The sequence below is a fragment of the Pinus tabuliformis genome, chromosome 1_1 (assembly GCF_031772625.1).
Source record: "Pinus tabuliformis cultivar Carrire ecotype Pingquan chromosome 1_1, CPIR1, whole genome shotgun sequence".
Lineage (NCBI taxonomy): Eukaryota > Viridiplantae > Streptophyta > Pinopsida > Pinales > Pinaceae > Pinus > Pinus tabuliformis.
This window is the reverse complement of record NC_142297.1, coordinates 564,989,598-565,013,274: the sequence shown is the minus strand read 5'-3', so window position 1 is coordinate 565,013,274 and position 23,677 is coordinate 564,989,598. Positions and strand designations below refer to the sequence as shown.

The 23,677-nt window shown below is 37.0% G+C and overlaps 1 protein-coding gene across 1 annotated transcript; it reads right to left on the bottom strand.

Moving 5' to 3' along the window:
- Window positions 1–9,456: 9,456 nt before the first annotated feature.
- Window positions 9,457–19,515, bottom strand: LOC149214405 (uncharacterized). Its single transcript, XM_089389379.1, has 2 exons — window positions 19,499–19,515; window positions 9,457–10,698 (listed from the first exon to the last, which is right to left on the bottom strand). Exons 1-2 carry the CDS (start codon window positions 19,513–19,515, stop codon window positions 9,471–9,473), a joined length of 1,245 nt encoding a protein of 414 aa, XP_089245505.1. The 3' UTR covers window positions 9,457–9,470.
- Between the last annotated feature and the right edge of the window lie 4,162 nt (window positions 19,516–23,677).

Sequence of the window (23,677 nt, the reverse complement as noted above, 5' to 3'; positions counted from 1 at the left end):
TGTAGGTATACATAGTTTTTTTTGTGTCAAGATGCATGTATATATTATTGTAGTAGAATTTTAGATTGCAGATTTCACATAGAAAGGTACTCAACAAGACATTAGACATCAAGTAAGTACATTTTGATTATCTTGTTTTAGCTAAGATTAAATTGTATAGCTAATACTTCAAAATTGTAGCTTGGAATCATTTTTTTCCATGAGAAAAAAAAAAGGTTTTATATTCATGAGAATGAATATACATTTTTCAATTTTGAGAGAGTGTCCATTGTATGTCAATCTTTTGTTGGTTAAAACAAAAAGGCTTTAAAAATACTTGTTTACATCTTATACATGCAAAATTATATTCGAACCTGTCATTTTTGTGAAAACTATAGTAGTTAGTTGAAAGAGGCATTTTTTGTTCTTGATTATTTGGCCCAATATTCCTGAAATGTGATACATACATGGAAAAAAGCATGAAAATTCAAAAGAATCACATCCGAAAAACTATTGAGAATTCATCGATATAAAGAAAACTGTGTAGAAAATGGTGCTACGTGGATGACCATGTGGTCATATGTCCCACTCCATCCATAAAGTCAATGACCACAAATCTTCTTACATGAAGATTTAGTGCTTCCCTATAGAGGTTGTTAGTGGTGTTGTTTAGCCCTTAAATCATGTGTTTTAATGAAAGACAATCAAAAGTGGAGAGAGAATCTATGATGTCCTATAGGATTGGTTGCAGGTAGATGTTCTCAATGGATACGCTCTTTTTTTCCAAGATAATTACTAGTTTTGAGTCGCCAAAGATTTGTAGTGACTTACTCTTTTTAGTTTTTCTATTTCCAAAAGGGTGCAATGGGAAATGAGTTTCGCTCAGTTATGTGAGCCCTGGATGGGGGCATATCTAACCTGTACACATGAGGACTAGATGATGAAAAGGACTACTCCTACTCCACACTTGGGCATATTTCCTTAAGCTACATGATCCATATTGGATCATTATATTGTTTCTCATCCATATCGATGCTTTTAGAGTGGAAAAAGTGGAGAAATAAACTCACAAGACCATTTTTACTAGCGGGACCTAGTTTGACAAATTGGGATCTAAAGCATTCCAATAGCATTTTGAGGCAACAATCAACGTCTTTTGGGGTAAAATTTTACAACTTTAGCACCACACCTTTTTTCCATATTATACGCACAAATACCTTTCCAACGACACAAGAATCACCTCAATTGAAGTCCATTTGCAAAAGTTATGCAACTCAGAAATTGACCTTCTTGTTTTCACCACCATAATTTGAGAGGATGCCATGTCAACCCCCATTATTCATGGTAAAGGGGCTAGCCATGTGATTATGATGAAGAAGAGTTTAGATGCATTCATATTGTAATTCTGGTTGAGAGTTGAGCTAGTCAAACCTAACCACTAGTAGGATATCGAGATTTGTTATAACCAAGCCACTAGGAAGAAAAGGGGTTCCATTATTTTTTAGTGATTTTGTTCCATATATGAGAAAAAATAACTAAGCAGGATAGGACATAGGGCACACACTTAGGATTCGTTCAATTTAGTAGCCAATGGGCCACAAGCCATACTTCTTTGTACTCACAACAATTTTCTATTCAAAGAAAGAGAGCAAGGAGACCTCACCTTCTAGCTGGGTTTTTCTCTTGAAAGGGTTTCCCAGGTTATATCTTGTGTCAAATCATAGCTTGTGAGTTTTGATTTTTCTATTCTCTATTTTATGCATAATTTAATTTGCATGCATACACAATTAACAGTAATCTACATATCCCCAAAAATCTAAAGGAAATAAAACCCTAATAGTGTAGATTTTGGACTTTTAAATGTATTTTTATTAGATATGTTCTGATGAATTATCCAGTGGAATATGTATGGTAGTTTACTAATCACCACTCCATCGAAAAACCCCAAGGACAACCTAGAGTGAGTGGTGGAATTAAAGGAACTCTAAACTTATGAGGTTTTTGTTCAACCTTGTATTCTTTGTACAATTTTTTAACTACACCTGTAGTGACCTCTGCAGGATGTCCCCTAATCAGAATAAACTATTGTTCCTAGCCCACCATAGACTATTTATGAGGATGTCAGGAAGCCCTATAAAGCATTACATGTCTTTATTACATTACCGAGTTTCGAAATTGTTCTCTAGTCCTAATCCTGACCATGAGCCTTTAATGTCTAGTTCGATGAAGTTAGATGAGGTGACCCGCACTATGTAGGAGCAAGATAGAAAGAGGTGTGAGACATTCTTGATTGGTGACTTGCATAAAGGGAAGAAACTAGGTCCCTTCCATCCCCTTTAGTTGAGGTTGTCCTAGGCAAGGAGTTTATTGAATAATGCCAACCAGAAAGTTAGCTTTCATTTGAGTGGAGCATATGTCTTCCATAAAGGGTCTCACCACCATATTTTTATTTGTATGTATTGTTGTTCAATGTGTGTTTCATATCCCACTTTGGCTAAGAAATACCCATTGTTTTGGTTCTTTCTCCATACTAGATCATCATCTATGTATTCCCCCAACCATATAAAATTTGAGGTCATAAGTCTTATGTATTGTTTCCATTCCACAACTTCTTGTGTTTAAATACCCATACAAACAACATTTTTCCATGATTCCTTTCACCATTCGTATAGAGATTGAGCCTTGGAATCTACAAGTGTGTAAACAATCAAGAGGTGAAGGAATTTGATTAGGTTGTTTGATAAAATGTAATCTTCACCTGATCCAAGCCAAGGATTTTGGACCCAATTTAATCTATTTTCCATTCCGAACTCGCGAAACTGTCCAAGAGCCTATAAGGGGGAAGGAAAGAACCAAGGCTTTCCAAGTGTTTGAGCCTTTGGAGGATTTGCTTAGAATACGAAACCAATCAGAGAAAGACATATTTGGTAGATATTTGGATTTGAGTGTGTTCCCTAGAGGAAGGTATTGTGTGTTAATCTCTAAAGGCTTCTTGCTGTGATAAATTTGTTGAAAGTGTAGATGTTTTTGAAGCCCCAACTACCCAGGTATTTCAATATAACTATTTTTTTCGTTTGACCAAGATAATTTCACCTATGTGTTTATTTCATGAGAAAAGGAATTAGAAACATGCTTTCCTAATTTTGGTGAGGATGCCCTCTCGAACGTATGCAATAGAGCACCAATAGACTGGTATACTTTCAAGTACAACCTTGATAAGAACTACTATGCCTCCTCTGTAGAGAAGTTTGTTTTCCTAGAAATTCATATGAGGGTCAATTTTGTGGAATAACCAAAGCCAATCAACAAAGAGATACCCAAGCAACCTGAGGAAGAAGTTAAGGTAATTAAATCCTTCATACAAGGGAGAGATAAGAAAGGGGAAAAATTTTCTAAGTTGAAGGGCTATAAGTTGGATAGTAGATTTGGATAAGGCAATATTTTTTTGGGTTGATTTTCATTGGAAAAGCTAGGAAAAAAAGTGAGGGAGTTTTTGAGGACGAGGGACTCAAAAGTTCCATTAGGTAAAATGATGATGTCGTCAAAGATAGGAGGTGAGAGATTCATTGATGAGAATCCATTTACATATATATTATAAGTTGATATATAGTTTTGGGTTGTGTACCTAGGATTTTTTTACTCCAAAACCTCAAAAATTGAATTTCTAGCTTGTTGGAAATTCAATTTTACAGCAAGTTCCAGTCTCAAAGGTGGTCTAAATTGACCATCCTTTAGTATTTTTTGGCTCCCCACTGCTAGATCTAAGACATAGAATTTTTTTGGTACTTTTGGGTGGTTTATTAAGAGGTCTACTTGTTTTTGCAATTTTCTACATAAATTAAAACCGTGCTAAAAATATGGCAGTAATGAATTTCACAAAAAAAACCCTAACCAATTGTTCAATCACTGAATCATTTCTATAATTGTTTAGGATATTTAAATTTATGAAAATTGATTACTTACATGCCATGTCTAATGTAATTTTGAGTATCTTTTCTTCTTGATAGAAATTTATTTACATTTTTGCAACCTTGTTAAATACGACAACAAACAACATAGCAACTATAATTCTATTCTCTAGTTAGTGTATTTCAAGCACATTAATTTATGTTATTTAGTTGACAAATTTCTTCAATTTTCAGTGTACTTGTAGGTTGGTTTAGTTTAATACAATTGCATATGTTTACATTAAGCCAACATGAAAATTGTAAAAATGCATCCCTTCAGCCAATTAGAACCCATTAGATTGAATGGTGAGGACCTAGTTTGAGGTGAGAATGGATCTCCGTCCAATTTGTGTGTTGATCATAGTAAATTATATGATGTTCAAAAATTTGCTAAATGAGACAATCAACAACTCTAATTTGTGTAATGATATTGTAAGGGCCATATTTGAACTACTTTATTTTCTTCTATTTCTTTTTTATTTTCTCCTATAAAAAGTAATCACAATTCTCCATGTTTTCCCTCATGATTTTGCAATTTTTTGTTAAAATATTCTCAAGTTGATTAGAATTTGTGAATTTATTTTATAAACCACATCCAATTACTTTCTTTCTTGTCTTTGCCTTGGCCATTTGATCAATAATATGGATCATTTGGAAAAATTTAAGAAATCATTCAAAATGTGAAGTGTGAGTCATTCTCTACATTATGTGATTGGTACTATGCTATACATATTAGATGTAGTCATTCCATCTCAATGGATGTTTTAAATTAAAAATGCTCAGTAGTTGGGCCATTGTCAGTCATGCTATGCATTGTGCGAGCATGACTATGGATTGTGTGCTCGTGACTATGCTATACATATTGAATGTTTTCATCCCCTTTCACGATATGTTTATATTTAAAAATGTTCAATAATTGTACCATTGTGTAGTGTACTACTACTTTAGATTGAGCAATTCGTTTAGGATATTGAGCAATTTTTTTAGGATAGAAGAAAATTTTCTTTACAAAAGAAAAAAAATTTAGGATAAAAGAAAAAATTATTTATCTTGGTTTCTATTGATATTCAAGTCGTTTTCCAAAAATCATGAAGAAATCCCCATATTGGGAGAACAATTGCCCTGTATTAAGGCTTAAAAAAATTTCAAATTCCAATAGTGAGAGAACAATTGCACGATATTAAAGCTTAAAAAAATTCATTTGCTCTGTCACCATGGATATGCTTATCTACAAACACAATGGTACTCATTAAAATTTCGTTGTCACCATTGCAAGTCAATATTCACTTAAAATTAGTTCTAGTAACATGAACAATGTCAATTCTTCGATAATTCTACTATTCATCCTTCCTTGACTCATTGGGATTGTATTTACTGAATTGCATGATGTCTGAACTACTTCCACACATAAAAAAAAAAACAAGTCTACCAACTTTATATATTCCCTTGGTTAACTCAGTGTTCAGACTGGGCTTGATAGCAATATCACCATCAAACGCTACAATGCCATGAGACTCACCATTCCACATAAAAGTTGAAATAAATGGCAATTACCATAGTTTCAGGTTCAGAGAAGTTGAAATAAATGGCAATTACCATAGTTTCGGGTTCATAACAGTTGAAATAAATGGAAATTACCATAGTTTCATGTTTAGAATAGTCTAAACTCAATCCAATACAATGCCCAACTTGATGTATTATGTGGATGCATATCACTGAGCAACTATAGCAATTAAATAATATAAAATAGTCATAAGCAATGAAATGTTTGATGAAGGTTATAGGGATTGGGAAAAAGGTAAATGCTTAATTATTTAATGACTAATCCCATGCCATATATTGTCATCCATCTAACGTACCATGCTGGAAAGTGTCCCACGAACTATGCAACAAAAGGACACCCCAAGTAATGCATAAAACCTATGTACGACTATGTACCATCAATACAAACACCTACAACCTCGGGAAATCTACAAGCACTGTAATGAACTATGGAGTTTTAGTTGTTAATGGTTGCAAGAACAACGAATTTCATAATTTCATATGCAAAATTAGAAACTTAAATTGCAAAAAACAAGATTGTAATTGTTGTTGTGTTATTGGCTTTATAAAGAAAGCTTTTAATGGACAAAATAATCTTTGTGAGAAATTTCTTTATTTAAACTATAAATTCAACCACAAGGAACACATAGAACATATTAAGAACACCAATAAATTATGACCCATTATAATCTTTGTGAGAAATTTCTTTATTTAAACTATAAATTCAACCACAAGAAACACATAGAACATATTAAGAACACCAATAAATTATGACCCATTATGACTCTTGCACAATCTAGCATGGTAATAAAGACATTCATAACTTAAAAACATAAGTTCCGCATGAGAAATCTAAATTTATTTTAACAATCTAGGATTGTAATGTAGTTCATGGTTTTAGGCCATTCACACTATATACAGGGCATTTGGTGGAGTCAAACAAGGATAACATAAAGCTCAAAGCTTACAAGAAGTTATTAAGCAAGAAAAAGGTTGATTTCATGGTTTCAAGGAGGGAAGAACTAATCTTCGTTGGGAAAAATAATCCCAAATTATTTTGGAAGGAGCTCCAACCGAAAAAGATACAAATTGGAAATAATATTACAGCTTCTAAATGGTTTGACTATGCAAGACAACTCTATGAGCAGGTTCCCAAGGTTGACCCTCCCCCCTTGGTCAACACTAATACTAAACTCTTCACGGTACAAGAGGTAGAGATGGGTATCAAGAAGTTGGGTGTTGGAAAAGCAAAAGACTTAGCTAAACTCCAAGCAGAATATCTAAAGTGGGGCTCAAAGATTCTTGCACCTCACACTACAAAAATCTTCAACAACATCATACAACAAGGGCTCCCCACAGATTGGACAACTAGTTTGGCAATACCTCTTTTCAATAGCGATGACATCAATAATCTCTCCAATTATAGGACCATCATGATAAACCCTTTGTTTGCAAAGCTATTTGGAAGCATGCTAGAAAACAAAATTAGCAAGTAGGCAGAAGAAAGAGATAAGCGTGCTAAAGGGAAAGCAGGTTTTAGACCTAAACATTCCACAATTGATCATTGTATAACTTTAAGGCACATCATTGAAAAATTTTGGGAGGAAAAGGAAGAAGTCTTTTGTTGCTTTGTTGATTTCAGAAAAGCTTTTGACTCGGTTCCTAGGGATAAGCTTTGGCATAGAGTGGAGGAACTTGGGGTTCCTAAACATTCGAGAGTAGCGGTGCATAGGCTGTACGAAGAGGTGAAAGTCAAAATTAGAACTTTAGTAGGCATTTCTGAAACTTTTAGAAGCGATATCGGGGTCAAGCAAGGTTGCCCACTATCTGCTACCCTTTTGGTTTATATATCGACAAGCTTGAGGAGTGGTTAAATTCACAAGGGGGTGATGGTATCTATTTGGGAAAGTTTGTTATAAGGCTTCTTTTGTATGCAGATGACCTTATTCTGACTGCTAAATTAACTATTGGTTTGCAAGAGCACTTACTATCCCTTGAGCATTTTTGTAGAAGTGTGGGGATGCAAGTCAATATCAACAAAATGAAAGTAGTGGTCTTCTCTAAGAAAAGGAAACATAACCAGCATAAGTTCTACTTTGAAGGCAACATTCTGGAAGAAGTTGCGGATTACAAATACCTTGGAATTGACTTCAACAAAAATCTAAGCTAGAATGGTTATAGAAAGAAAAGAACTTTGGGGGGTTGGAAAACATTTTATGCTTTTCAAAATAGGTGTAGAGAGGCAGAGTTATAGGACTAGAAAACCACTCAAACTCTTTTTGGGCTTCTAGTGATTCTGGTGATTCTCTATGGTTGTGAACTATGGTCTAGCAGTACATTCGACATGCAATGGAGACAAACTGAGAAAATGCAGAAGTGTTTGATTAGAAACAAATTTAATATTAAAAGTGCAGTTCCTTATGATATCTTGTTAAGTGAAACAGGGACTGCTCCTACTGAAGCAATTGCTATGGTGCGAGTCATAAGGTATTTAAAAAAAATTGAGCAAATGGAAGAGGGTAGATGGCCTAAGGTTGTCTTTAATGATAGATTGTGCAAGAGAAAAAAAACTCGGATGCAATAAAATAACAAATGGTTTAGTAAATGGGGTATTTGCTTGAATGCGTGTCCCATAAACAACAAAGAGATAAAAACTTTTGTTATGGAAAAGTTCCACAAGCGTACTTGGGATAAGGAGCTAGGAAGAAAGAAAAATTATTATATTGAAGTGTTTAATCCCATTCATAGTCATCAACCAAAAGCATACATAGAGGCCAATATCTCTTGGAGAACCAAATTTCTTATTGCTCAGTTAAGGACTAATTCTCATCAACTTCGTCGTGAAACAGGGTGCTGGAAAAGGGCAAAGGAAGTGTGGGAGGAAAGAGTATGCATTTTTTGTTCTTCCGAAAAAGTGGAAACATAAAAAAAATTCATTTTAGAATGTGAGGCCTTCAAAGACAATAGAGAAAGTTATGCAGATATGCTAGCAGCTAACTCCTGGGATAATTTATTTAGCGAGGGGTTTGTCGAGAAGCTTAGAGCATTTATTTTGAAGCTTCACAGAAAATGGTAGAATACATCAAGTAGATGAATAAGCAATCTGTCCCATAGGCTATCTTTAGCCTCGTGGACTGTAAAATACTTTCTTCTTCTTCTCATCTTCAACAAAAACTCTTCATGAATTTAAGTACACTAAGATATAACCTGATCAACAACAACATTTTGTAACTCTAATTACAACGGAAGAGATGTAAAGATGAAAATAAAGATTAAATAAAAAAACGTATTATTAATTATTTCTTCTTAAGAACCATTCATTATTCATTTATTATTTTTATTTATCTTTTCAATTTTTATTTATTTATTTAAAACTTTCATATTTTTTTTTTAAATTTTACATTATTTGTAAAATTATAATTATAGTCAATGGTTCTTAGTTTGAGTGGTTAGGATTGTGGTTTGCTATTCCATACAACCAGATTAATATGGCTAGAAAAATTCGTAGTCAATACTAACGTTTTAATTCTTGCTAAGTCATATATTCGTGATATATTCAGATTACAAATTACTAAAAATACTCTTAATATTATAAAAATAATTAATAAAAATTTTATAACATATAATCTCAGCAACAATATTTTATAATAACATGACTTCAAAATTATAATCAATTATTTTTTAAATATTTAAACTTCAAATATTCTTTAATATTCATATTAAATAATTTAAACTTAAAATTATAATGAAAAAATCCCATTTAAATTTTTTAAGAGTATTTAACTCCTGCTCCCTAAATTACCAGTGTTTAACTCCCACTTCGTAATGTTTACATTTCCATCTCCATTTCATAAATATAAATCAATAGAAACATTTCATAAATTAACAAAACCAAAATAAAACATGACTAAAGGATAACATTAACCATAAACCAAACCAAACCGTGACATGGTAAATACCTTTACCTTGTGCCGTTGAGCCCGCATTGCATTAGTCCCAGAGTCAACCCATCTTTACTTTTCGTATGGCTGATATAACCCTTTTTAACACATAGCTTTGGGGATTTGCCGCCTCGGCCAACACCACTATTCTCCTCATATTCGCACATTCAGATATCAAGAACTCCTGCAATGATACCAACGTTTCCAGACCCGGCAGCTCCTCAACGGCATAACAACCATACAAGTACAGAGCTGTAAGCTTTGCAAGGCCACGAAGCCCCTTTACTTTCTTTAATGCACTACAAGAAAACAACTCCAGACTTTCCAGCGATGTCGGCAATGCTCCAACCTCCACTAGATTCTTACAATCACTGAGATCGAGCTGTTCAAGCGCTGGGCAAACGCCTTCACCAAATGAGATTTCAGTTATTTTCGCCTGCTTCAGATTTAAATATCTGAGTCGAAGCATGCGGTTGTCAATAGAAGAGTCCAACAATCTGCGGCCTCCTTGAACCTTTTCCACACTGGCAAATGGAAATACTGCACTAAGCGGGCATTCCCGTAAATTCAAAACTTCAAGATTGTTCAGCTCAGCCAGACCTGGCAACTCCTCTATTACGTTACATCCGCCCATGTACAGATGTTGAAGCTTTGCGAGGCCACGAAGCCCCGTTATTTTCTTTAATGCACAACAACCCCTCAAAGCCAGACCTGTTAGTGTTGTTGGCAATGCTCCAACCTCCACTAGATCATTACAATCACTGATATTTAGACATTTAAGGACTGGAAAAACACCTTCACCAAATGATATTTCAGTGATTCTCGCCTTCGACAGGACTAAGATTTGGAGTCGAACCATGCACCTGTCAATAGAAGAGTTCAACAATCTGCTGCCTTGAACCTTTTCCACACTGGCAAATGGCACTACTGCACTAAGTGGGCATTCAGGAAAATACAAATGTTCAAGACTGTTCAGCTCAGCCAGACCTGGCAACTCCTCTATTGCTTTACAACCTTGCATGAACAGCTCTTTAAGCTTTGCAAGGCCACGAAGCCCTGTTATTTTCTTTAATGCATGACAATTCGGCAAGCTCAAATGCGTTAGTGTTGTCGGCAATGCTCCAACCTCCACTAAATCACCACAACCACCGAGATTGAGATATTTAAGGACTGGACAAACACCTTCACCGAATGATATTTCTGTGATTCTCGTCTTCCACAGATTTAAGCGAATGCGTGTAGGCGTGCACTTGTCAATAGAAGAGTCCAATGGATATATTTTAAAACGCCTGAGCAATGGATATATTTTAAATGCTCAACAATGACCTTTAGATGTGGTAAATGAATCACTAAAATTGTGTTGATAGATCATGATCAAGCCAACTTCAATTCTGTATTTAACCCCTTTAAAGGCTACATCATCATCAACTGGTCCAAAGGTGCAGTGCTCTCTCTCCACACAAAGTTTGAATGTGCTAAGAAAACCATCATTGAACTATGGATGCACACATGACTTCGGGAGCTCACATACAAAGGTCCAAATCAAGTCAAGTCATGTCAAAAGATAGCCAAATCAACATAATACTGCCTCTCATTTAGTTAACAAAAGCTTATTTTGGATTGGAAACCAGGGCTCTGGTTTCTTGCAAATTAGAAATCACTTTGCACCCAATGTTGCAATTGGTTGTGTGATTCATTTTCGAGTTATTACTAGTTTGTCTTTGTTGCACTCAATAACATTGTATTTGCTTATTTGGGGTAGCCAGTTATTACTAGACACTTACAACATCAATTATTAAGCAACATAAAGGCTTGAATTTTGACCGTGAAATAATGCAAGAGGAGATAGTTTGGTGAGTGTCTCCCTTCTTTTTCACCCAAGCCTAGCATTTTCTCCAATAATAAACTCCAAAACTGCGAAATGTCAAAGCTAGAGTAGCTACTTACTGAATTAAGCACTTGGTAGAGTAGCTACCACTATTAGGACTTCTTATCAACATAAGCAGGACCAGATCACTTCGTTCCTCACCTCTCCCTTACTTAAGTACACTACCACTATTAGGACTTCTTATCAGCATAAGCAGGACTAGATCACTTCGTTCCTCACCTCTCCCTTACTTAAGTGTTTCTTTACTGACTCTTTAGAGCTAAACATGTTAGCTTTAGACCACTGAATGAATCCCTTACAAGATACCACCTGACCCTTTTCTCAAGACAGAATCATGTTAAACAACAGACATTCTTAAACTTGTTGTTGGTTTCATTGAAGAAAGACATGCCAGTTCCCAGAAACAATCATTTGAGGACACAACAAAATAGTTGGGTTACAGAAATTGTGTTATGTCAAACCTGTTATAAAATTAAAAAGGAATATATCTTCCTGATAACTCATAAAAACCATCTAAGAATCAAATAAAGAACTATAAACCCTTCCAATAATGATTTTCAGATCCAAAATGTATTCAACTACAATATATAGATAAAGCACTGATTTTTGTTGCTCATTGATTGCAAAGGCCAATGGATTTCCTTGTTTTCTAATATAGTTTTTAAAAATCAGAATTTGGTGGTCACTTTGCAGGTTGTTGCAGCCATGCCAAGAGTTTCTATTGCAGATCGTACAAGGAACAGGAGGAGGCGAGGGGTGAGGGGGGCCCAACTACGGTCCACTTCATCAGATGAGGATGGGGGGGTGATGTGAATGCTCACAATGCACCCAGTAGTGTCGTTGAAAAGGGCACTGTGGTTGCAGATTATGCTATCCACCATCAACCACGGAGTTGCCTTCAACCACAATGCAGGGTGCAAGTTCAACAAAGAAAGTCAGTGCCATCAAAGGCTGGACAAAGCAAGACATGCAGGATGCAATTGATGAAATTGAGTTTAATGGATATTCAATCCGTGCCCCTGCAAAAAAACATGGTATTTCTTACTCTAACATACATTATTTGATAAATGGGTTGACTAATATGAAGCGTAGAGGGCCTGTTACAGTTATGACTGAAGAGGAGGAGGCCGACGTGGTTGAGTGGTGTAAGGAGATGGCCCAATTGGAACATGGGTTAGAGATTATACAACTGAAATCCACAGTACCTCAAATCTGTTAGGGGAGGCCAAACCCCTTCAAAGATTTCCTAGTAAATCATGGTGGAGTGGATTTAAAAAAAGGCATCCAGACCTTGTGCTATGTACAACTAAGGGCCTTGACAGACACAAGGCTTTAAATCTACACCCTGTAATTGTGTCCAAGTTCTATAACACTCTTTCTGTTGCATATGAGCAACACTCATATGCCCCATACCATATATGGAATTGTGATGAAACAAGCTTACAGGCAGGAAGGAATTGTGGTATGCGAGTAATTGCCAAAAGAGGGAGCAAAAATGTGCCTAAGATTTTGCCTAAGAGCAAGGAGTGGATCACTATACTTTCTTGTGTCAATGCAATTGGTTCTTCAATCCCAGGATTTTACCTATTCAAAGGTAAAACACAACTAAAAAACTATATACAGAACTGTGAACCAGGTGCATGCATGGCAGCACATCCCCATGCATGGATGACAAAGGAACTATTCCTGAATTGGCTTTGTCATTTTGTTGCATCTATACCAGGTGGTGTCTCGCCTGAAAACAGACACCTACTAATTTTAGATGGCCATGGAAGCCACATGGCTTTGCAGACAATTGAGGAGGCCAACAATTTTGGCATTGACCTGTTAACATTACCGGCTCATACCACTCACAGATTGCAACCCCTTGATGTCAATGTGTTTGGGCCTTTCAAGAATTATTTCAGGATTGAGCGAGCTTCGTGGATGGCAAAGAATCTAGGGGTGGAAGTAAAGAGGTTTGAGCTAGTTGAGCTTGCAAGTAAAGCATTAAAAAGGGCTCTCACACCTTCTAATATCAAGGCTGGATTTAGGAGGACTAGTATATGGCCACTTAATGTTGATGCTCTCATGCATGATACTTGTTGTAGCCAAGCATTTTATGTGGAAGGTCAAGAAGCAGAGAACTTACAAGACCATGTTGATGCCCAAGAAGATGTTGCTGATTGAAGGTATAATGTCCCTTTATGAAGGGAATTTATGTGGTGATGATGATGAACAAGTGAATGAGACACAGTTCAGTCATGAACCAATTGTCAATGTCATGGAGGCTGTCACACCTACTAAACCACATGCCAATTCTGCATGTGATATTCCATATGAGGCAGTGGATGAAGAAAATGCAAACTTGATTTCAAATGATAATGCAATAGGATTAAACAATGAGCAATTGAGCATGCCAACCTAGGTAAGACAACCTTCATGGTTGACAGAGGCCATAATGAATATCAACCCACATAATGTGTCTACCACAAATGAGGAAAGCATGGACATGCCTTCACAACCATCAGAGTTGAACACCGAACTTGTTCATTATTTTGTGGGCAATGGTTCACTGGAAGATGATCCTATTCAACATGAGGCACCTGAAGAAGATAATGGGGGCCAATCAACTGTACCAAAGGCTAAAATCCAGGTGTTAGATCCTAGGGAGCAAGGGGAAAATCGTAGATTACTTGGTGCATTCCTAAAGCTACTAGCAGAGAGAGTGAAGGCCTCATCAAGGCACTCAAATGCAGATTGTCTTCGTTTTGGGGAGGAGTTCACAATTGCTCACATCTTAAGATTATATGAATTTATTTTTTGAGTCTGAACATAAAAAAAAAATTAAATTCAAGAAACTAAAAAGAGAAAGAAGGAGTTGGCCAAGGACAAGAGAGTTGCAGCAACAGAAGCTCGAACAAAGGAAATGATGGAAAGACAAAAAGCAAGGGAATATAAGGAACATCAAAAACAATTGGCAAGGCAAGAGAGGGAGGCAAGAAAGGTTCAAGAAGTGTTAGAAAGAGGAGGAGGGGTGACAAGCATGGAAGTCTATGGTCCAAGCCAGTTTGAGGCAAATAGGATGATGTCCAATACGTTGGACCACATTGCAGAGCACACACCATCATACCAAGAGCTGATTAACATCCAAGTCCCCCGCTATCAGCCAAGTGTTCTGCCCACCTCATATACCCCTACCAGTGTAGGTTTAAATCCAAACTATGTTTATATGACACTTGCACCCAATGCTGGAGTTAGTAACACAAGTGGACACTTGGGTTACTCAGTCCCTCCATGGCTACAAGGAGCAAATTGGAGTCAAGGATATGGTAACATTCAGGCACATCCTAATCAACCAATCTTGGGTAGTCCACCATACTTGGGTCAGGCAGGAGACTCAACAATTTTGGGCAATGTAAGAAATGGAGGCCATCAAGCATAGGGGTGGCATGAATTAATTTTTGTAATTTCTATTGCAATGTGAATTTTGTAACGACACCTGTCTCGTGCATGTAGTGACGTGTTGCCCACCTATTAAAACTGGTTCGAAAGGTATTTGGTAGGGTTTAGGGTTTCATTTAGTGATTATGTTGCAGGTAGTTCATTCCAACATTCATTTCCATTTGGGACCTGTTCTTGTCCGTGCGCTCTGTCGGGTAGTTGAATTTGAATTGTAATTATGCTCTGGAATTATAATGAAAGTCAACATAATATTCGCAATGTGAATTTTGTAAGGATGCAATATGTTGATTGGTTTCATAGTAGAAGCTAAACTATAAACTAAATTGAATTGGAACTGGAATTATGATATGGAATTATGATGATTCATGCAGTTAAATTGAATTTGAATTGGAATTAGGATTTGGAATTATGATGATCCATGCAGTTGAATTGAATTTGAATTGGAATTATGATCTGGAATTATGATGATCTGGAATTAGGGCTCCAATACATATTATACATAATCCATGTTTGATCATGCTCTTCACACTTCTAAAAATAAATTCAATTAAGAAAAAACCATAACCACATTTTACCTTAAAGATGAGTGATTTTAATTGTTAATCCATGGGCTACCACCAGAATATAACAACCTAGATTTGGGAATTCAAATTGTTAAATAAACTTTTCTATATCTTGCATGTAGTACATGTATTCAAGGCTTGTAAAAATCATTTCAAACTCCCACAATGAAAAAAATAAAATGTCTCATGATTGGACATGATTCTAATTAGCCACCACTCAATGCCTACAAAAATACAACACAATAATAAATGCTACAATAATAGATTCCAAGTAATCAACATATTAAGTATAGTAACAAAACCAACCATGTTAGGCATGGATTCTTGAAATGTTTGTAATTGAAAAAGTTGTAAGGCTTGGATTGTTTTGCAAAAGCAAAGAATGAATTTTCAATGCAAAATCACAAAAAGAAAAACATCGAAGTACAAGGCTTTGCTTCCTTTTCCCAACCATGCTAGAAGAGCCAAGATCTATTGTGGGCTTCTTAAGACTAAAGAAGTAACCAATATGTGAAGAAGAGTCAACTGCTATTATTCATCTACAAACACAGATCTACAAAATTAACAGTCTTAAACAAAATTACCTATGCTATTGCACTTGTTGTTAAAAAAATGTCAAGCTAGCACATCTACCATTATTAAATGATTCAGATATATATCCTCTGATTGAAAACATAGAGATTTGATAAGAAACATTGTAGGAGAGTGCTTGTGTATAAACAATTCTCCCAATGGTTTTACAGTAGTTCACATGTTGGAGTTAAGGAAACCTAAGTTATGAACATTTAGCTGCATAACAATTTACCTTTTAAGAAAAGTAGAATATCCAATTGTGGCTTACTTTGTATGGAGAGATATAAAGCACCTGACTTTGTGTCATATGTGGCTAGTATTGGTCAGACTCAAAGATGAACCTAATCCCAACCAGTTGCGCATGCAAACTGCCCAACCCCAACCGTGAAATAAAGGATCATAGATGGCACTAAAATCTAATTTAGCAGCCTACACCAAAGCTATGACAAATGTATGTATACTTTTACAGAGTAGAAAAATAAATCTAATAGCTGTAAGGGAAATTTTTCATCACTTCACTATAATATAAAGAAAGAGCTTTCCTACCTCTCAACCTTAAGGAGGATGTTACAATGCCCTTTATCAATCAAAATGACAACTTGCACAATTAGCCAATGGCCAACGACTTCTATTAGCACATACATAATTTCCATACCATAGTAATGTTTTTTGTATCTTCAGATGAAAATGCACAATGTGGAGAAAGAAAAAAATTGAACTCATTTTAAGGTGGCTTGAAGATATTGCACATAAATTAATTGATATCAATAGTTACATCTTCTAGATAATATGATATAAAAAGTGAATATGAATGAAAATGCATTAATTTGCCAAGCCTAGATGTTTTTTTTCAGGTTAGATGTTTGAAATGAAAACACCTTTTTTCCATCCATGACAAAAAATGGGACATTCCCAAAACCACCAAATCACGCAAGAATTAACATATACTATCCTAAATTTATCATAAGAGACTCTAAATAATATCACATCTGAACATTAATTTTAAAGAAAATTACTCTCCAATATTGGAAGTTTATATACAAAATTAATTCAAAAATTGGAAATATTCTTGAATTCACTATGATAGGACTTATACCTAATATTTACAGCTGAAAACAAATAGCTGAAAATTTAAGCATTTTTAAGTAAATTTTGGGATAAAATCAAAGCCAATAGATAGGCCAAATAGATGTAGACATCGTAGATAAACGGTTAAATTTATTGGAAGGATATTTTTCGGTTCATGATTTTTCCAATAGGGAAAAGATTTATTTTGCACTCCTAAAAGTCACCCCCCATGTCAAGGACTGGTGGGAAACCTACTGTGAGCGGAAGGATGAAAGGGAAGCCTCACTGTTCTCGGTCGCACCCACTTGGAATTATTTCCGAGACACCATCAAGGAATAGTACTACCCCGTCGAGAGCTATGATGACAAGTACATACAATGGACTATGCTGTAGCAACAGAGCGATCAAGATTTGCATGAGCTCACTAATATTTTCCATACCCTACACACAAAATTGGGTATCAAAGATTATGAGAAACATCTGGTGCTAAAGTACCATGGTTGTTTGCAGAAATACATTCAAGAGGAGATGGAGTTCTTGGACATCTCCTCACTTGGTGCAACATACCAATATGCTGCCAAGATTGAGTAGAAATTCAAGCAGAAGAAGTGATACTTTGGATCTGCGAACCAAATACAAAGCAAAGGAAAGGCACCCCAAAGCCACAAAGCAAAGGACAGAGCCTGGTCGAGACCCCCCAGGGAAACTCCTTAAAGTCGCAAGGCAAGGGTGTCAGGATGGCAAAGAATGACACTAACAAGTGGTGTGAGTTCCATAAAACTCCCACTCACAACACAAATGAATGTTGTGCAAAGCAGGGGCTGGTGCCCAACCTGAAAGACCTAGAGATGGATGCATGCTTTGATTCCAAGTCAGAACCCAACAAGGGAACCGATAAGGGTAAGCAGGTCATTGACGCAGAACCCACTGCGACGGTAGCCATGACCAAACTCCAAAAGGCGAAACCCGAAGATACAAAGGAGGGGTGGCACATATTTCACTCATTTATGTGAGTGAAGGGTTCAATGCTGCAATTCATTGTCGATAGCGGGAGCCAAAAAAACCTAATTTCAGCAGAGGTCGTGAAGCAGTTGGGTCTATTGTCCACACCACACCTACATTCATACACCATCAAGTGGCTTCACCAAGGATGAGATATCCGCATTAGCTAGCAATGCCACCTTCCCTACAACATCAAGCCCTTCATGGATGAGGTATTTTGTGATGTTGCTCATTTTCAATTTTGTGATGTATTATTAGGCCAACCATACTTGTGGAAGTGTCATGTCGTGTATGAGTCGAGGCCTCTCACTATTATTATTTCTTTGGGTAATAATTTATACATGATACTAGAGGTAGCTTCGCCTACTGCCATCTCTTGGATCTCTCATAAGAAATGCAGTAAGATCATCTCCCAGACAGAGAAATTTGTTTTTATTTCTAATTTTCTCTCAAAGTAAGGGGAGGATCATGGCCACATCCATGGCCCCCCATGCAGCAAAAGCAGGTGGATAAGGTCGTGGTAGAATACATGGACATTGTATCCTCACCCACAAAGGTACCCTTGCACTGTCAGGTCAATCATTCGATCGATCTGACTCCCAGAGCACCTCAACCCAATGGAACAGCATATCATCACTCCATTCTGGAAAATGAAGAGATCAAGTGGCAAATCTATGAGTTGCTGCAAAAATGGAACATCTAACCAAGTTTCTTTCCTTATGGGATCACGATTATACTTGTACATAAGAAAGATAGCACTTGAAGGCTCTGCATTGATTATCGAGCACTAAACAAAATCACTGTCAGGAATAGGTATCCAATCCCATGGATTGATGACCTTTTGGACCAACTCAAGGGGGCCAGTTATTTCAGCAAGATCGATATGAAGTCTGGCTATCACCAGGTTCCAATAGAAACCAAAAATTTATGGAAGACCGCCTTGAAATATAAGGATGGCCTTTTTAAATGGTTGGTTATGCCCTTCAGGTTGACAAATTCCCCTGCCACTTTTATGAGGCTAGTGGATGACATCTTGTGGCCCTTCACCAACTCATTCATGGTTGTTTACCTGGATGACATCCTCATCTTCAGCAAGAGTTGGGAAGAAAACTTACAACACATTCGGCGGGTCCTTAAAACCCTACAGCAGCACAAATTGTGTGTCAACTTGGAGAAATGCAACTTTGGCATGAGTCAGGTCCAATATCTAGGTTACATCGTAGATGAGTGAGGCATGCATGTGTATCTGACTAAAATCCAAGTCATTCGAGATTGGCTAGCCCCCACACCTCTAAAATAGCTTTGCAACTTTTTGGGCCTTGCAAATTTTTATTCGAGGTTCGTGTTGGGATTATCCCACATCACTTGGCCTTTGAGTCAGATTACCAAGGGTGGAGCGAAAGAAAAGTTTTCTTGGTCCAAGTCCCAACATAAGGTGTTGTTGAGTTGAAGCGGCCTCTACTCTACACCGGTAATCACATTGCCAAACCTGCAGCAACGATTTGAAATTGAGACAGAGGCCTATGATTATGTTATTGGTGTAGTACTCACCCAGCACGGGCATCCATTGCCCTATCATAGTGAAACACTTTCTGGTACAATTCGGAAGTACCCCATGTTGAATTTCCACGATCTTGGGTCTAGGTTAGAATCTTAAAATCTGTGACACTACCAAACCAAGAATCTCAACAAGAAATACTTTGCACAACATAAAATATAAAGTAGTAAATCACATACACACAAGTATACACAATTTTTAACAAGATTGTACAATAACGTACAACCCAATTTTTGTTATATTAAACCAGTCTGAATAATACAACAGTCTATGGAATACAATATACAATAACAATCTTCGTTGCAGCTTCTATGTCGTATCTTGTCCTGTTAGTTATTCGCTTCAGTATTTCTCTCTATTTTCCCCTTAGTCCTTCAAAGGACAACACATAGAGACTCTAGGAGGGATGCCACCTAACACTGTTGTAAGTCACTATTGCTGCATGTACACAGGTTGATCAAATCTGCTCTCTTGGTTGGGCAATACCTGAGCTCCAATCTGCCAATCTAACAGTCACTTTTTTCCATCAAAATGTTGCACATTAGGCACCAAAATTCACCCAACCTTCAACTCTCTTCATCAATTCAAGATTTGTTTTCTAGGGCTATTTTTGGCAGCCAACACGCTGCCCTCCACTAGACTAATGGCACCCAACACTTCACTATAAGTACTTCACCTAATTATGATCTCCAACTACCCAAGTTGACCTCAACACATGGCACTTATAGGCTGCTATAATTTTTTCCACACATGGACCATCCAAGTAGTATCTAAAACTACACAAATACATACCTTTGCTAATTCATGGGTTGGTGTTTCTTCTCTACACTTAGGTCACTGGTTAGGGCTTCCTAGTTGTCTGCTACAACCCAATTTCTTCACTTCCAAACCTCCCAAACAGTGTGGCGTTCTCCCAAGCATGTATCTTCTCCTAAGTTGTTGTTATTTCCATCTTCTAGGCCTCCAAATGTTTCCCTACAATCACTTGTTCACACATCAACTTTCTTGTGTCTCTCTATTGTACCTCGTCCTCCTAAACAGTGCCCTTTAGGCATGCGGCTGATTTGTAGCAGCTCCTCCTAGCAACAACTCACTTGTGGGAGAAGGATACCACAAAGATTAGACCTCTACAACACCCAAAACTACCCTTAAGTAATGCAACTCCCTCTGTGATTATTTCAGAACTATAATGAAGGTAAAAAAAGCCCAAAATTTCCCTTAACCTCCACAAGAATGGATGCACATTTGGATGAAGAAATAAAACTCACGTCACCTTATATTCATACCAAATACAAGGGCTACTCGAATTAGTGAGAAATCATGTCTATTGTACAAATTCTCCTTAAGCCTACATGACTTCACTATCCAAAAATTAATTGACAATTTCAAAAATTCATATCTCAAGTTCTAAAGCTCTGATTTGAATGATTTCCAAACCATTGGATTCGCCATGCTATCCTCTATCACCTCAAATTTTCTCATGCTCAAATTATTCATGGTTTTAGCCCAAATCATGATGGGTGCAAAACCCCAACCTTGGATTCCAAGCCCACAAGTGACTCTTGTGGTGCTTTTCCCTCAAACCCTGAACCCTAGGGTTTGGAGTACCTCCCAAGCTACTCAAAAATAAACACTCCCTCTTAGCGAGGGAAGTACCTCCAATACTAGGAAGTAATTCATCATCATCATCGCTACTCGCAACACTCGCCCAACTCTTGGCAGTCACCACTACAACAATCCATGAAGCAAGAACTACACCTCCCTCAGAAGTGTCGTTATCACTGGAAGCATCTTCTTTTCATGTATCACTTTACAGTCCCTCCATGATTCCTTCTTACCAGATGTGGAAGCACCCTTGCTTCCCACTGACCACTCGCCCTTGTTGGTTTGTACAGTGTCCCTCTGAATCTGCAAACTCCTGTTAGAACTAGACTCTCTCTGAGCCTCTAGAACCTGGACCTTATTCTCGGGAAGCTGTACCTTCTCCTATGAATCTTGCACCTTCTCCTTCTTCTTCCTCCCATGATCCATATGATTTCCCATCAGCTTGTATAAACCATGCTCTCTAACTCTAAGAACAATCCCATCAGAGCTAGAGCCTCTAGGTATGAGTCTTCCCTCCCATCCTGGAACAAGACCTCAAACCCATTCTTCTTGATCATTGAGACAAAATTCATGCTATATCTGAGTCCTGGTACAAACAATACATCCTAGACCCACATCACTCATCCTGTCTCCATCCTGAATGGCACAACTCATGATCCTCGAATCTCCTTCTGACTCTTGTCATCCAATACCATGTGCAACTTCGAGTCCCATTCAGTTAGTGTCTCAAAAACCTCTTATGACACTGTCATATGTTTCTTCGCACAACTGTCCATGTACCATCCATCCTCATCGATAGTACCCTGCGAGAAATAATAAATCATAGAAAATTCCTCCTCCAATCTCCTAGTGAGATCATCAATCTCAGTAGAAGTGGCAACACTAATGACCTAATTTCTATTCTTCTTCTCATCATATCCCTTCTTCTTTATTGGACATCGGGATGAAAAATGACCCATCTCGCCACATTTGAAACACTTGAATTTACTCAAGTCCTTCTTCTGGTTACCCTTCATTCGTACTGCAAGTGCCATGTTATGCTCTAAATCCCTCTTCTTTGAATGATGATCCTCATCTTGCAACTCCTTGTTTGGTCAATTTAGTGTGTTCTAAATTGCTAATTAAAATGTCAATCCGGAATTCGTAAACTGATGAAGTGAGGTGTACTATATGTACAAGATAACCATTTTCTTAGTCTTTTGTTGTTTTTGAGTTTTTTAGTTTGTTTTTGGGTTTATCTTCTATGGATTCCCTAGTGTGTGATGGCGAAATTGAAAGTTAAGCATGGATGGTAATGGTGATTTCTACAGTGATTTTCCAAACTTAAAAGTTTTCAAAAAGAAAGTTCCAAACTGACTGTAATGAAATCAATTCTCAAAAGGAAGTAAATGTACCAAAACAGTGAACTAGTGACAATGGCCCAGTATCCTTACTGCTGTATGAAAAAGAAAGTAAAAAATGAACTTAAAGCAACTCAAAGACTGAAAGCAAAGCAAACTAAATCACACTACTTCAACCCCCGTTTTGGCCCTTCACCTTTCGACTCACTCCGTCTATAGGAAGTAATCATAAACAAGCTGAGTAATATGATATCTAAATTGCAAGAAATTAAATTGCATAAAAGGAAACTAAGATTTAACTACTCATTCATATTTCAACTCTTGAAAATGACATAAGTAATCCAATCTCTAACTTGCAGGAAAACAAACTAAATCATACTACAATAAGTAATATTCTGATTCCTTACTAATAGAGTCACTTGACTATAGAAAGGAAACATAAACAGATGAGTAATATGATGTCTAAGTAGCAGAAAAGTAAATAAGCAAAACACCACTTGAAAAATGACAGTGCTGGAATTAAACTCAGGAAATGAAAATCAACAGAAAGGACAAGATGATCTCATGTCAGTAGTTATCAAAAATATGTAAATCTGCCCGGGCTACCTACAAAAAACCTGTAAAAGAAGCACTGATCAGCTAACATTTATAAAAGAAAACATAAAGGAAATATGGATAGCAATGAACATCAGAACCGCGCAATATATATACAAGCAATGATTTAAAAACAGTAAATGAAAGCAAGTAAGAAACTATACAAAGCTTTGGTGTACAGGGGCCCTCTGCAACCTCGGCCAGTCGATCACTTAGTCACAAATCAAATTCAGGAATGTTGTCTTCTCATGTATTTAAAGTGCAGTAATAAAACAAAGTGAAACACAGTACAGTGGGCTGATGACAAAAGTCAAAATTACATTTTTAAAACTAACTATCCAGCGTATATCAACGCGTTATTTATAAGTAAAGGTGCTGCAACTAATCCCTAGATTTTATGCTTCCAAGAGACACGTAAATCTCCTTGACCTGAGATCTAGCGTGATGGTCATCATGACAGTTGAATCCACGGAGTGGTGGCTGCTCGATTCAGTTCACGGGCTGCTCTACAGGTGTGCCAGTACCTCCGGAAACTAAGGATCGTGCCACGCAAACCTTCACGTGGGCAAAATAGAGCTGTGCCACCGCAAAACTCCTCATTTGGCCCTTCCTTTGACCGTCGTTGACCACGAC